This window comes from Haliaeetus leucocephalus, unplaced genomic scaffold, assembly GCF_000737465.1.
Source record: "Haliaeetus leucocephalus isolate CR32 unplaced genomic scaffold, Haliaeetus_leucocephalus-4.0 Scaffold598, whole genome shotgun sequence".
Taxonomy (NCBI): domain Eukaryota; kingdom Metazoa; phylum Chordata; class Aves; order Accipitriformes; family Accipitridae; genus Haliaeetus; species Haliaeetus leucocephalus.
Window position 1 is genome coordinate 6,577,603 of NW_010973034.1, and position 16,879 is coordinate 6,594,481.

Genomic DNA, 16,879 nt, shown 5'->3' on the forward strand with positions numbered 1-16,879 from the left:
CTGAAAATACTTAACTTTTCCCCGTCTTTGTTTCCTGATACCTTCTAACATGATGTCTCACACTTTATGTAGACTTCCAATCCCTCATTCTAAAGAGATGACTGGTGCTTTTTCTCTAACAGTGGTCTCACAAAAAAAATTCTCCTGTTATCCATAAATGCTCTACGTTTAAATCTGCAGAGAACAACACATCTCTAGACTGGATAAAGCTACTTTTTGATAGCATCAATAGTAGCTTCCACTTCAGTCTGCACTGTTGTCAGCTTTGGGATACCTAGTTTCAACAGAGGTCTAGGAGGATATGTTGAGCTGATCCGTTCTGCTTGGGCAGTTCCCATTGCACTCCTTGGAGAGCCTCCTAGAAGCTGGGTAAGAAGCACAGGTCCATGTGAAAAGAGTTATCAGAGAAAGCAAAGCTAAGGAGAGATTCTGCCAGACTGTTTAACAGTATCCCTCTCAGTGAGGACTGAGTGGCGTGACACCTCCATTGTTATACTTACAAATGAAGGAAGTAAATATATAAGAAATAACTTTCTAATTCTTAAGAGTTAGTAGCTAAGATTAGACCTGTCTCTCACTTAAACCATTCTTCATGCCTGACCAGTCCAAATATGAAAATAATTTTCTAGAGGAAAATATTAACATCTGTCTCTTCATTCCTTTATGGTACATAAAATATTTTTAAAATATTTTAAAAGCTGGTGTAAGTTACAGAGCCTGAAATGTATTGTCTGGTGAGATCATACAGGGCAGGAATCGGTCATTCATCAAATTTTGACCTCTACATATCCCTGGATTTCATTTACATTTATACTGAGGAAGAAGAAAGAGGAACTGTTTCTTGAACCACCTTTTTTTTTCTCCAGTTAGGACTATTTATCAAAGTTATTTACTGTTGTTCAGTCTTAAATTTGTACCTTCCTCCTTCACCATCAACTAAATTTTACCTAGATTTCAGGGGTTAGTAAATAAGGCTGATAAAATGTCAAGCAAAACATACTTCAGTAGGTTTCCCTAGCTTTCAGAACAGATATTGAATAAAAAGAAGATTTTTTACCATGCAGAGAAACCCTGTCAGTCCATTCAACAAAAATCTCATCATGCAAGAAATACCAGCTGTTCTGTCTGATGACTGAAGAAGGCATGAAGCAGCTCAGTATCTCTCATAAACACTTTCCTTGCCATTCATATACTGTACAGAGTCTTTCCCAGAGCTGACCATAATATCTTCGGAATACCAACCAACCTTTCCTCCTCCTCTAATCTTTGCTAACAAAGGGACTGATTTTCCAAGAAATTTATATGCACATATGCACGCATACACTCAAAGGCTGGGTCTGTTTGTAAAAAGAGACATTCGTACCCAATATCCTTCAAGGAGACCGTCCATGGAATATACCCATATGTAGGCTCAGAAAGCATGAACTTTCTTTCACAAGTGTTTGAACATTGAATTTATGATAAGAGATGCTTTTCCTAACCTCACCCTGAATTCCTCTGCTTTTCAGAGTTGAGAGTAGACTACAAAAACTGAAATGTGGGTAAGCCAAGACCTACAGTGCGAGCTGACTGGCAAACCAGAATTCTGACAGACTACACATTTTGATATGCCAAGGCCTTTTAGCTATAAACGCCTACAGCAAGCACCTCTTCAGAACAACTAAAAACCCTATTTTATGACACTCACCTAGCAAATGGGTGAATGACTATTTTCATGAGGGGCATGTCAACTGACTCACCCCTGCTTCCCATTTTCATCCTGTCCTACAGAAGCCTTTTGAATCAAAGTTTCATCAAAACTTCCAGTTATGACAAATCTATGCTTTCACATAAAAAATATGCTGTCAAAAATCTTCAAACAAATTAATTTCTAATAACAGTAAAAAAGCCCTTCATTTATTTCTAGGGGGGTAATTTATATTCCTCCTCTAAGTAGTATTAGATGAAAGCCCTCCATCTAGAAGAAAACCAGAAAGATAACATCTTTCCAAGGAGGTAGGTATGTGGTGGTGATTGACTGAGGAGCATTTCTCCAAACCAGACATTGGTACGTGAACCAAAAGAGGAACACAATACCTGGGAGCACCACTACACATTTCTACAACAAGAAAGACTCTAGATACCTTTAGGACATCCAGGGTGGGATTCACATCCTCTGCAAGTCACTGCCTCTGTTCTGTAATTGTCTGAGAAAGGAAGGTGTCTTCTATGATCTCTGGAGGAACAGTCAGGGTGCCTAACTTTAGCCAGTTTTGGTGGACAGAATCTCCTTTGTGATAGGCAGTTACCTTGGAAGGAGTGCTTCATTAGCTGTCTACAGTTTGTTTCATGGTTACGTTCTTTAGTTAGACACAGTGGGTCCCACCAAAGAATTTTTTGTAAGTCACTGCAGAGAACAAATCCCTTTCCCCTCACCCTGTCCTTATAACCTATGGATGGTTCAAGGAACTCAAGAAATAATTTTATTCCATTACAGGCCTTCTCTTAACATTCAGAACATTGACTGTAATCTGCCATGTTGGCAAATGATAGAAAATATGTAATCTGATGCAGAAAAAAAGAAAACAATGATATGAAAGATACACTGGTGTAGAACCTGGTGCCTCTTCACAATGTCTTGGTGCAGTATGGGAGCATTTGCTTAAAGATTAGCAGTTCTTGGTCAAGAGGAACATAGTTGTGGTTGTCTCTACTACAATAAATAGTAATCTTCAGAGACAAGTAATAGAAGTCTCTCAGCTTAGGGAAGAGCATGTTCAATGTTTGCTTTGACCTACTTCCACAACCAGACATGGCACCATGGGAGGCATCAGGCAAGAATGTCAGCGAAAGAACCATTTCCGTGTCACCATGTCCTCTTTTTGCACCAGAAGCAGTATATTTGGTTTTGGTGCGAATATAAAAAAAACTTTGTTCTTCTGGCACTAGAAACCTGGTTGCCAACTGGGATCATACAATTGTATTGTCAGACAGGATGCAGGCACACAGATATTGTCTCTTCTGCTTCTCTCTCTTCTGCTTCCAGAATTGAGCAAGGACCTTCTCAACCTGCCAGAAAAGCTAAACCCTCCTGATAGAAACTATTCCTTGGTTTTATATTTTTGATTATTAAAAAGTTAAGTTTTCAAAGAGCAGTCTGGAGTTGGTTCCACCTCTCAATCCACTAACAATCTGAGAAGCTGGAGGGCCAGAAGGACTCCTGCTTGATGTCCCAGTAGCTGAGACGTTTCCTGAGGCAGCCAGAAGTGTGTGTTCACAATCTCCACGGGACAGCAGGTCACTGCTCAGGACTAGCAAGTTGATGAGGTTTTTTTAAAGCTTATAAATATTCCTATTCTAATAATGTGCAATAAAAATGAAGGCTTGTGGAAGAGTAAAGGAACATGCACCCCTGTGTCACTACCACAAGTATACAGTTACACACAAACAACTACATTCAACTGCAAATTTGTCCTTAAATCCTGTAATTTCCTCTTCTCAGTTAACTATACAGCCTTGCTGAGAGTGTGTATGTCCAGGAGTAACTACAGTGCTTTTTTAAAGCTTGGAACCCACTCTTAATTACCAGACAACCCATCTTCCTAAGGTGATTTAGGAACATAAGCTCCTCCTTTCAGTGAAAGGGTGAGATGTACAACACCTTTGTGTATTTTACCCCAGATGAATGATTTTTGTCCAAAATCAGAATTGCTCCAATACACTCTTTCTCACAAGGTTACTAAAGCAGTTCCCATTCCTGGGAAATTAATTTCTCCTTAATAGCTGACTGTTAACAAATTTGACATGCCTGGCAAATAACTGCCTCCTGTGTGGCTGGAGAATGAGCCCAAGCACTTCAGATTACAGTTTTGCTCAGCAGTTTCACTCAAGACTTTGGGACAGTTTGTTTTATGCGACAACATTTTTAACTTGGAGACAATGTCCTGATATCCTGCTGACTGCAGCTTAACAACAGTTTAAATTATGAAAGTTGTATTTATGCAACAGCTTCTATCTGAAAGTTTATTTATGCCACAACTCTTATTTGAAAATTTATGGGCAGTTTGTGTATGTAATAAACAAACAGATAAGACACAGGAGTAATTCAGCTGCTACTGAAATATGATTGCTACTGAAAATGGAACATAGTAGTTTTTTAAACCCTTGGGACAGCAACACTGTGTCACTGATGCTTATTGGACTCAGTGTTGAAAAAGTTTTGAAACTGTATTGAAATTTAATTGAAATTGAAATAGTATTGAAATAGTCCACATACAAATTGTCCAGCATGCATATATGCTAACAGCATGGCCAGTCTTGAAAAGCAGTAAGAAATTTCTGAAAACCAATGTTAGCCAAGGCTTAAATTTCATGCCTCATTTTGAAGAAAAGTAGGACATCCATGCAGCATTCAGTCAAAAGGCTAGTTCTGCACACCGAGCCACCAATGGCTCTTTTTCCAGTGCTTGTTTGTGGGATGTAACCAAGTACTTATGACTCTCTATGACCAAATCTACAATCAGACTATGTTGTTTGAAAAATCTGGCAGGATTAGGGTATACAGCTGCAAACCCTGATGAAAGATGGCTTGCCTGAGGACCATATCTCAGGAAATCCTCATTCTCTACCTGTTTCCAACAGAAACTCCCACTGAGAACTTGGACAGGTCATTTTAATCGTGCTTTACTTGCCTGCTTGTAAAGTAAAGTGCCATAATCCTTTCCAGAAATACTGTCAGGATAATGACTATGAAATACAGGTTTTTAAAAATGCAATCTGTTTCTACAAAATATTTCAAATGAGTTAATTTTGATTAACTTTTAGTTCAACTTCTGTGCATTTGTATTTACATTTTTACTAAAATTTTGTTTCAAGTATTGTTTTATTTCACTACTCCTTCCTTTTGCTTTTTCTTTTCCCCATTTGTCGGTTGTTAAAAATTTAACTTCTGCAGAATTTTCACTTCTTACAGAATTTAACTTTTTTCCCTTTTTTTTTTCCCAAACAAAATACAGTGTGAAAATCCACAGAATGGTCAAAAATTCGGTCTGAATTTTTTAAAAATTCTGGAAAATGTTTAATGAAAATATCTGATTAACTGTATTCACTAGTATATACAGTGTGCTCAAATGCTACGGTAATAAGTGCTAGAAGGGAAAAGAGGGCAAACAATTACCTACCATTTCATAGAATAGCAGTAAAAGGATGCAAATGGGGGCAACCCAGTTTACACATAATTACCAAGGTCCCATTTTTGGATGCAACAGCTAATGGAAATTGGCTAATTGGAAACTGTATACAGGAAATTGCTAACAAACTTGTATGTTAAATGCCTATAAATCTATTCCATTACTCTTCCATGAAACGGCAATCCAGGTTTATTTTCTCATATTTTCTTAAGAAGCTGAAGGTCTTAAGGTAATTTTTCCCAGTGTGAGCATCTGACAGAACCATTGCTGTCACACATATTATTAAAAACAATTATCCTAATCCTTTTTGCTCTCCTTGCTTGCTGTTTCTTCCAAGGAAATACATGAAACAAACTTATTATTTCTACTTGAAGTAACAGCACGTGCACTATTATTAAGAAGGAGGTTTATTTTTATTTATGTAAAAATTAAGTAGGATCCCATTGACATGAAGTGCTTTTATTAAGAACTTACCTTTGTTTCTTATCCTCTGTTTGACTTTCCCCCCCCCAAGTGAACAACTTTCCCCTCGTTCTTTTTCACGTAAGTATCTGATGGGGAAACCTGTCACGTGGTCTTAGAAAATTCAGACACACTGCATTTATTGCACCCTTACTGGCTTTCCTGCAGAATACTTACAAAAATACTAACAAAGCACATGATAGATTTATCTGTGTTTTTTCATCGTATCTTATTTTAACCACTGCCTATTTAGATATTTACTGCTCCTTAGTAATGTAGAACAATTTACATGAAAATCAGTGGTTATAAAATATTCACACTTAGTAGATGGAATTATTTTCACTGATAAATGCTTATGAAGATTTGTCTTTTTGGCATGTCTAGACACTCCACTCTGTAATACCAACCCTAAATAACAAAATAAGGTGCTATAAGCCTAATTTAAATAGTTCTGGTTATGCAGAAGCTTAAATGTCTTTTATTTCTTGGCACTAATTAAGAAAGAATTCCTCTCTGTAAGCTACCGAAAGAACTTTGGACATAGTGTCAACACAAACGAAGGTACAAGCATGCTCTTTTTAGGATGTCATGACACGTTAGGCTATCATCAGCCTCTTACGAGCTTAGCAGAGTGGATGGCTCATTACCGAGACAGAAGTTCCTCAAGGTATCAAACTAAGTGGTCTTGTTGCTTTACTGGTCAGCATTTTTCCCTGCTCCATAAAGACTGAACCCATGGCTGTCAGCAGTTCTGCTGCAAAATTTTCTAATACAGGTATTTTTATGAATGAAACCTAGAAACACACTCTGTTTTATAACTAATAAAACACTACATAATCCTTCAAAATTAAATACTCTGGAGAAAAACCAAACCCTGTGAATTCTATGATACATGATTCCCTTACTATTTCACATGCTATATTTAACATACTAAATTATTAGAAGTGTACTTACCTCAGTATATTTGCAGTAGCTTTCCTTTCTTGTGGGAGAAGGTCAGGGTCTCTCAAAACTTCTTCCAGCAAATTTAACACGTTCATTTTCAGCTCATTGTTCAGCTCAAAATCCTGCAAAGGAAAACACTTCCTTTTGTCTTAACAATGTTGATCAAATAACTGAAAGGATATACTTTTGTGAGTTTTGCCTTTTTTTTTTTTTTTTTGCCATTAGGTTTGCAAATATTTAGAGAAACTTGAAAAGCTGTTGTAGTGAACAGGCCATAAAAGTAGGAGCCCCAAAAGGCTGTAATCTATCTCCTTTTCTGACCTTTATCTCCTGTGTGGAAATGGGCAAATCACTTACTTAACGTTTCTCTTCTGAAGTAAAAACCGCATCTTGGCAATACCCACAAAATGCCTGACTCCCTCTTCTCCTGTGATGACCACAAAAGCAGAAAAAAAGTTTAATCACAATACTGAGACCACTGCCTAGCAAGGCCGGACACTGGGGTTTTTTTCACTTTTTTCTTGAGTTTCTCTGTTTATCTGCCTCCCACTCTGGTATTTCTTATCTCATACTCACTCTTTCAGAAAGGTCTGCTTTTTGTGCCACGTAGTGGAGTACTCAACCTAATAAGCTCAATAAATCAGACTAGTGCTCTCTGGCACTGCACTTAAGAGCTTCAGCATTTTAATTACTTCTGAAGCAGACTGATATCTGACACAGGACTGCAATTCAAGAACAGGAACACACAACAACCAGTTCTGTTTATCTCTGATATTGGAGAAAACCAAAGAATAGAAAAATGTATGAGCTTTAAGGTCAGAGCTTACAGGCAAGTCTTGGAGTAGACTCCAAAAATGCTTGTATTTAGCTCAAAGCTAGCATTTTGATAATAAAACTATATCTGAAACCTTCAGTGCATTGTAGATCTTCCTTGATAACCCACAGTTACTTGCAAGCAGGACCATGTTTGTGGCAAGCCCCTGCTTGTTTCCATGGGAACAGAAGCCACAAAGTTACTGAAAATGGGAAATATTTGGCACCTCTGTGCAAGAGCCGTGCATTTCATTTTCCCAAACAACCAGCTACAACCCCTTCTGTTGCGAAAGGCTCCTAAATTGACAGGATTTCTGGAGATGGGTGCCTCTGGGGAGAACCACTCGTGGTGAAAACACACATCTTCACACTATGGGTTTCACTTGAGGGGATGCAGGAGCATCAGAGCACACCCACGGTCAGAAAGGAAAGTGATGCTTAATTCAGAAAGGGGATGAAATACTTAAGATGAGGAGGAAAATGAACGTTCATTAAAGAAGGTGGTGTCACAGCCATGCTTATAGCACTTTTTGAGAAAGCTTATTGTTCAAAATGTCAGTGCTCAGAAACACATTGCTGTTGCCTGCCAGCAATGCCCTGGGCATTTCCCTCCTGCTCCAAGCATTCCCTTTTCATTCTTCAAAAGTCTTCTCACCTTGGCCACAGCTAATTCGTATTTTGAAACCAATTAGTATCTGTCTCTTAGGTTTTTGTGACATTTGTCCGCATTAGAGGATGTTGGAGAACAGGAAGCCACGCAGTATTAGGCTTTGGATGGGGTATCAGACATATACCTCAAAGCCAAACAAAAAATAGTTCTGGGTACTGCATTGTGTTTGTTTTATAAAACACATTTTCTATCGCCATTGTCCAAAATGCCTTCTTTAGGAACTGTTTTAGCCTGTTTGCAAAAGAAGACAGAGATTTTGATTTATTTATTTAGGGTATGGAAATGGGACTAATTAGTGAAAGCACAAGGAATGTAACTAAACTACATGACAGCACTGTTTGCTCCAGTGATTTAAAAAAACCCAACAATTGGAATAGGAAACTATCAAAATTTAGCTAAAGGAGAAACCTTGAGTCTGCACAAGCTTAAGCAACCAGTGTGATTAATATTAGTACTGCCTGTCCTACAGTTTGATGGTGGACACTGTATAAAAGAAGTTGGGCATCTTTGCTAGTTGTGCTACAAAAATATAAATTAACAGAAAAGGTATCCAAGAGCTGACAAATCTAACATCCCCATTTAGCATTTTGGGTAAAATTCTCCACCTGCCACTGTAAATGGGCAGATCACAACAACATGATCAGGATTTTATCTCCTAGTATGTTTTTTAAACCATAATTGGTTAATTATTTAATTACGCTGTATTTTTTCTCAAGAAGTCTTGCAACTAGATGTATGACCAAGAAAGTCCATATTTTCAAAAGTTATTTCATTTGTGAATAGGATGGGGAAGCCTTACCTGTGAGTATCAGACTCAGCAAAAACAAAGCATTTCCAGTTTTTGCAGGCTTACAAGCTAATTCTTATAAGTAATGAGAATTAATACATTGTACATTAACAGCAAAAGTAATCTCCACAAGATAGTAGTCCTGGAATTGCTGGGCAAAGTCATATTGTTGGCAAGCTATATAAGTACTTAGTTCCTAGGGTTAGGGCTATCTTCTACTTCAGTTACAGTGGCTTTGGAAGAAACTTCACAGCAGAAAAATCCAGTTCTCCAACCTCAGAAAAACAAGAAGTCTTTATCAGCATAGCCAGCCCAAACTATTGTGGATGACAGGGACTGATTAGGGATTATAGACAGAGGATGCATTGGTTTGTGTGACTCCTTCAGTCCCATCTGCTGTCACACCTCCACGCCAGCCTGACCACTGCAAGGATGCTTCTCAGCACAGCCTTCCCACAGGGCAGACCTGGCCCTATGTCCATGCAATTTCTGCAGCTGTTGTCTTACTGCTCCAAATCTCTTTCTTGTGCCTGGAGGCGCTCTTTTTTTTTTACAGCAATGTGCCAGCTGCTTCTTATAATGTGGGGAGAAAAAAAAAATGAAAAAAGTTGGGATTGAGAAGAAAACTGGAGTGCTAATCTGTTTTTCTGTTGAAGTTCATGATCTAGGGGGTACTGAGATTATAGTGTGATGAGCAATATACAAAAAAACCTAGGGAAATCATTGCACTTAAACATGTACATATACTTAACTCTAGAAAGGTTAACATGAGAATTATACAAACACCAAAATATTTAGCAACCAATTCCAAATATAATTTATAGATAAATAACTACAAATACATGCAGATTATATATATCTGTATTATGGGTGTTATGATTATATATTAATATATTATGTATGTATATTATATCTATTTATAGTGTAGGCACACATGGATCTATATGTAGCTATATATAGTTCTAGATATATTATATACATGTATATCACATCTCTAGATATAATTTCATACCACTTTTGTAACATTTTTATTACAAAAATCACCTGTATCACCTGTTAATATGTTTCACTATTTCTTCCAGCCATTGGAAGGACTGGCAACGAGACCCTGCCACCATCCTCAGCAGTGAAGGCTGGCAAGCCTGAGTAAACCCACTATACTGGCTTACATTTAAATTGCTGCATGTGTTAGACTACCCCAATGTTCAAAGAGACTTTTAGTTGAAATTTACATGTCACAGCAGGAATACAGTTGGTCAGACAAGAACCGCTCAATTTTCCAGCAGGCACATTTCAATGTGACAGTGGTCTAATCCTTCATGAAAGGGCACATACCTCCAATATATCTTAGAGTCCATAGTAGCCTGAAGATTTGTGGGTCATATTCAGACTTTTATTTGACTTAAGCAGAGAAATTAACTAAGATTTCCAAGCAAAACTTAAAATTTTAAGTCCATTACTGTCACTAATGGGAAAAGATATTTCTTCCCCATTTATTCAATATTTATACTGCAAAGCCACTTATGAAATGTGCAGATACAGAAAAAATGACATCTGATGAGTTAAGTAGGAGGTCTGCCCTGGAGTCACCTAGGGTAAGAATAGGATGTATGAAGTTCCCAACCCATCAAAAGCACTGTGCACCATGTTCAGCACCCCTTAATGACGTTTCTAGCAGTAGAAGACTGCAGCAACAGAGAGAAGTGTATTAATTTTGCTGTCACTCACCTGCACTATGAAAGCAAAAGCCTCCTTTATAACTATAGAGCACCAACATCAGCATGATTACATTTTAAGTAGACTCATAACCAGCCTGTTGATCTCTGCCATGCACAGGATTAGACAGCAACATTCTCTCTATAAAGTGCAAGCACATTCCCTTGCCAGGAGGAGCTAGGAAAACTGTGCTGCAGTACGAGAAGTGCTTCAGAAGCAACCTATTCCAGCTGATTTAAAAAAAAAAAAAAGGGGGGGGGGGGGGGGGGGGGGGGGGGGGGGGTTTGGAATCACGGGCCAGAAGAAAGGAAACTGCAGCAGAGGCAGTGGAAAGCAAGAAAAAGAAAATTTAGCTACGCTGGTGAGGTACAACTAGAAATATGTAGATTTAGTATCAGTGGTTTATACAGTGAAGATAATTTTCAAGTTTTGACATGGGCTCAGTGAAACCCCCAAATCTTTTCCTCCCCTCTTTCTATAAATCTTCCTAAGTGAGAGGAAACATTCTTCATTTAAACAATGTGAAGAAACATTGAATAACCCAGACAAATAAAAGGGAGCTAAAACCTGAGAACCTAATTTATATTTGAGTACATCAGTGATAAGGACTACAGAAAACACAGGAAGGAAGGAAGGAAGGAAGGAAGGAAGGAAGGAAGGAAGGAAGGAAGGAAGGAAGGAAGGAAGGAAGGAAGGAAGGAAAGAAGGGGCAGGAGGGGAGAGAGATCTAATGAAAGATTGTTTACAAGGAATTTTGAAATATGTTTAAATAGATGGGTTTTGCCCTACAATTTTAATATATCTCCTCTCATGCCAAAGTGTAAACAGACAATTATTTCAGTGTCATCAGTGGACTGACTCTTAATCTTGTACACAGCAGATCACACTCTATCAGAGTTAACTGAACTTACTCCAGTGTTGCAGTCCTCTATAACAATATTTAATTTTCCAGTATAAAAGCACACTTCAACTATCATATACAATTGTGTGTGAATAAATTCACCTGCAACAAAACATTTATGCATGTGGAAGGCAGAGATAAAAGATATTATAACTGGCTATCAGGAAAATTCATCCCTGAACTTGAAGTGAATTCTGGCTTACTTCAAGAAGCAAGCAAAGGACAACAGCTTTATCTTCTACTTAGTTTCAAGTGCAAAGAGACAGTCATGGTTTGTGGGAAGACTGCCAGTCCTGATTCTACAGTATCAGCATTAGCCTGTCACTCCTGATGGAATACAATCAGGTTAAAAGTACAAGCTATGTTAATAGCATGACTGAGTAATTCTCAGCACATACAACACAAACCTCTCCTTATCTAAGCACTGTGTAACCCCCGTAGTACAAAGAAACCTTGGAAGAAGAATCTAGCCATTATGTATTGTCAGACTAAAGCGGTCAGGACAGATAAGAAATGTGACATCCCTGCCTCTAAGTCCTGGGATGTAGTACATTCAAGAGCTTTGCAGAAAGACCTCAGTGAAGAAGGACCTGTCAGGCTCCAACAGAAGTGGGTGCAGAGTACCACTAATTAGTTTGACTGACTGCAAGCTTGGCTACTGTTCTGGGGGTGACTCACATTCCCTGAAGGGTCATGGTACAGCAAGCATTTAGGCTTCTGTGATGTTTGGACAGAGCATAGCAGCAATTAAGTGCATTACTATTCAAGGCATAACTGTATTCTGCAAAGGGCTAAAGTTTATGCAAACTGGATTTCTTCACTAAGTGACCAACAGCATGCTGGAAGGCTCACTCAGGGTTCCCTTGCTCTGCCTCTCTCTCAGGCAGCCTCTCTGTTTCTTCAGTTCACAATTTGTTATCATGACATTTGTTTATTTCAGAAAGAACCCCAGAAATTTCTTTGCTGTTTGAAGGCAGAGGCCACAGATCCTAGGGGTTTATTTGTAGTGTAGTTAAAATACAGCACATCTTGATATCATACAATAAGTGTGGAGTAAGTGTAATTTGTTCATATTTCTACAATAAACTTGCCATAACTTTGCCAGGCATCATATTCCTTATTTATGCCTTTAAACATGAGCCAAGTGGGGCTCATATAAAGGCATTTTTATCTTATTTTTTATTCCAATGTAAAAAAATGGAATTGGCCAATTCATGTGCACTAAAACTATTTTTAACTAACTGAAATCATCTTTGCTTGGACAATTCTCTATATACAGGTGTCCTCCATAATCCCTAAGTGCTATCAGTGACTACATCTGCAAAACCTTCTGTTGAAAACACAACACGGCTTTGTCAGTATGAGTGAGAAAATGACTTGCAGTAGATTATTTCACAGCTGGAGCAAGGCTGACATCAGGCACGCAATCATGACCTATACTCTCAAAATTCAAGCCATGGTCTGCTCCCCAGGTCTTGTGGTAACTTCATAACTCACTGACACTGTCTGACAGCCACCTAATTTGTAAGAGAGTTAAGATTTGCCAATTCATTGCAGCTGAGATCTTCAAAGAAGCCAACAGGAACAAGCACCCAGCTGTCATTCAGAACTGGGAAGTCTGGAGAAGCCAGCCTCTCTTTCTTCATCGACAGATGCAAAGCTTTCTCCTTGGACAAGTTCCATTTCAATCTGCTTGCCACAGAAGCAGAATAGGCTTGATTTTGTAACATGAAGTGTTTAGATAAAAGACAGAGAAGTATTGTTAAAGAAAATGAGGCAAGACCTCACTAGGATAAAGAAAATCATACCAAGAGTTTCTCCTCTTGGCCTCCTTTACCTTCCTATTTTTACACCTCTGCAGGATTCAGTGGTAGTTTTATCCTCGTGAGCCCTCTCTGTTCCCATCAACACTCTTGTCTTCACAATGACTGTCTGCCTTGTCATTTGTGTTTTCATTGTTTACAACGGGACAATCCTATGCTGTTCCTCTCAATTACGTTTTAAAAATGAAATGTAAACATGAACATTCTGCTGTTATTTTGGGCAAAAAGAAAGCTTTGTTGGCTTGTAGGTGGCTGAATGAAAAAGAGACAGAGAGTAGGGAAAAAAAGATGAGGGATAGGGAATGAAAAGAACAAAAATGTAAATAAAGAAACCTGGATAAACCTAAATGAGCCACCTTTCACGGTGTGTTAGTTTTGGCTGATGAGCAATACAGGTATGATTCCTCTTGCTCAGTGTGGTAAAACCAAAAAGTATGTGTCACATTATGTGAGGATGTTTTTTTCCAAATTTTTATCTGTGCCTTGGGAGCTCCTGGAGACATTAATTAGTTCATTCTGCCCTCCTGAAAGGGCTGCAGATCTGGCATTATGGCTGTATATTTACTTGGAATTTAAGTGAGGCTCCTACAGTGTATGACCCAAGTTTTAAAAATAATGAATCCTTTTTCTAAGCATTGTTTAGTATGATTTCAAGATAACAAAACTGCTTTATGAAAGCACATCCTCACTGCATAGGCTGAATTGTTAATTTTAATGATTCTGTTTTCTCACCACAGATAAGTTTACGTATTAAATACTGTCTACACTCAGATAAATTTTAAAAAACACATGCTTTAAGAAACAACCCTAAACCATCCACAACTGTGATTTTCACACAGTTGCAAGATACTGTAGGAAGCTAATTCATTCCATAGCCCAGCAGAGGAAAGACCCTGACCAAGGATTTGCTAGAGAAAAGTGAGGAAACACAAGGCTCTGAACCATTTGTTTGGATAATTCGTCCATCCCTCGGTTCATGCACTAACCACGACCCATGCTGCTATACACTTGAGAGCAGCACACTGAAGCAACCCAAAGGGATCCAGAGGGAGGGACGGAGTGTAGGGAATAACTAAGTGGGATGATATATGTAAGAGCATTTTTAACAGATGGTTGTACATTAGTCTCTTTATGTTGCGCACATTTCTGAACACGGCACACTCTCATAGGGCTGTGCAGTACCTCATGTGCTCTGGGCACTAGAGTGAAATAAATCAGCACAATAACTTAGGCAGACAAATAACTTGCAGAGAATTGACTGTCACTGGTGGATCAGAGAGCACCAAGACAGAGTTAGTTATGCTGTAAAGTTATTCACATGCTGCAACACTAAGCATGTCTGTAGTAGCATCTTGCACCCTAAAAAGGGAACTAAAGAAAGCCCCACAGTTTACCCATCTAATGTCTTTACTTCTCTTTGCATCTAGTAATAAGGAAACGGCATTCTGGCAGAAAAAATGTGCGCAGTAGGTCACCTTTTATAGTGGTGCAGGCTAGCAATGACCACAAGGATCTCAGGCACATCACAAGGAGAACACCAGTAGACACCAGACAGTGGGAGAAGCTTCTCCCACAGAGGACGGAAATTGCCTATTTGGTGCTGGGAGTTTTTGCAGCAAAAGCAAATTCAAAGCCAAATGGAGAGAAAACAGTACAAGCAAAGTATACTGAATTTCACATTTATCTTTGCAAATATCAACTTATTTTGTTAACTTTTTTTTTTAAGAGAACAAAACCTGCCCTTGGCTGATGATGAAGGTGAAGGATGTCTCAAATGTACTAAGTGGCCAGAGAATGATGCAAATACCTTACAATGTAATAAAGTTTTTGGCAGGTCTGATGATCCCATAGAATTTTAATGCTTATATTGTTTTATCATTTTGGAAATCTAATAAGCATTTCTTCACCAGACTCTGGTGGCTAAGGGTTCTCTGGCTTGCAGTTTGTGTTGTTATTGTAAAACGAGGCTCTGAGCTACTGCTCTCCAGGAGAGATACATCTTTACTGCCAACATTTCATACTATTTGGCCAGATAGTAATTCTTCACTTGTCTTCCTCAAATCCTGTCCCATTTTTTTTGGCAGAAACTAGTCAGTCATTTCTGGTTAGCTTAGGTCTTCTGTCCTTTCTGTCTCCCTAGTCTCACAAGTAAACAACACAAAAAGCTGATTACATGCTCTATTGCCGTAGCGTTCATTACTTTCTGTGCCAAAGCCCTTGCATTTTAAAATATTTGCTATATTGGAATACTGGATTAAGAGAGCTAGAGAATTAAAATCTGCCACCCTTGCCATGGAAAAAATAAAAGGCAGTGGAGTCCAGGTAATAGCTTCCACTTCAAAAATGCACCATGTTGAACTATTACTCATTATCTTTGTCCTCTTAATATTTTTCAAAGAATACTAACTGTAAACATTGTGCAAAAGTAGGTGCAAAAGTATTCAGGACAATATTACATTTCTGCACATCATGGGTTCCATTTTGAAATGGAAACAGAGAACACTTGTATTTTTAAGGAGAGAAGTATATTTTTGGTAAATTGCTACAATGACAGAGTATGCTTGCTCTTCACGGTTACTTTGTGTTTATGATAGAGAATCATCACAACTCAGGATCAGTTCTGAAACATAAACTTCAGTCTAACTATAGACGTTTGCTTAATGTAGACAAAAGTCTGATGACTCCGAACATTTCCACAATCACATTAATTAACCATCTTTTAATTAGCATAGAAGGTCAATTCAACTCATAGCAGTTAGTTAATATGGACTGTGGCAGGGACACAGTAAGCAAGTACACTACTGTAACAGAGAACAATAGTAACAGACTTCTGCTGTTCCCGTTACAGCTCAAGATTTTGCCATGCAATGATTTTCATTTAACAAGTAGTCAAAGAAAACTTGGTGTACATAGGTTGTTTCCAATAACTCAAAATGTTTCATCATTCCCTTGATACCAAGAGAGGTTTTATTAATCTCCTCTGGGCTGTTCAGCTTTTCAAACAGAACCGATTTTCCCACTTACATATTTCTTACTGACTTCATTCTTTAGCAAACTTAACCTCTATGAAAATTAAACCCACTACATGGAAAAAAGGGAATTGAGTTTGACATAGGACAGTTTGACATTGCTGCAGTTAGCTGTGCAAGAAACCCTTTTTAGATCAAGTGTTCTTGATTATTAGCACATAGTGACAAAGCAGTCTATAACTGCCATGAAGTACCATCTATCCAAGGTGTATAAAACCCTTTCATTTGCTTCCAAAGCGCTCTCACTCCTTCTCTTTCCCTCCTTCCTTCCTTCTTTCCTTCCTTCCCTCTTTCTCTCCATCCCTCTTTCTGTCCTTCCCTCCTTCGTTTCTTTTAATAATTTTCCTGGTAGTCTTCTATGTGCATGCCAAAACCTTCCAACATTTGTCTCACCTGGCAACTTAAAGGATATTTCTATCTTGGAAATTCTACTAGCTACTCAGATTTCTTGTTTTCCCTCCTCTGCCAGCACAGTTTTATGATTACGTATCAGACCCACAATCCTGTCATGGTGGTAGAGGGACCAAGATGAAGGAATGGTGACTCTTTCCTTATGTGATTTGCA

The 16,879-nt window shown here is 38.4% G+C and overlaps 1 protein-coding gene across 2 annotated transcripts in view; it reads right to left on the minus strand.

The window, feature by feature from the left end:
* Positions 1–16,879, minus strand: part of RASGRF2 (Ras protein-specific guanine nucleotide-releasing factor 2) — a 126,073-nt gene that overhangs the window by 9,982 nt on the left and 99,212 nt on the right. For both annotated transcript variants that reach the window (XM_010578069.1, XM_010578068.1), the window contains exon 19: positions 6,585–6,697. In XM_010578069.1, the coding sequence (XP_010576371.1) occupies positions 6,585–6,697 (113 nt within the window). The remainder of the gene's footprint in view (positions 1–6,584; positions 6,698–16,879) is intronic.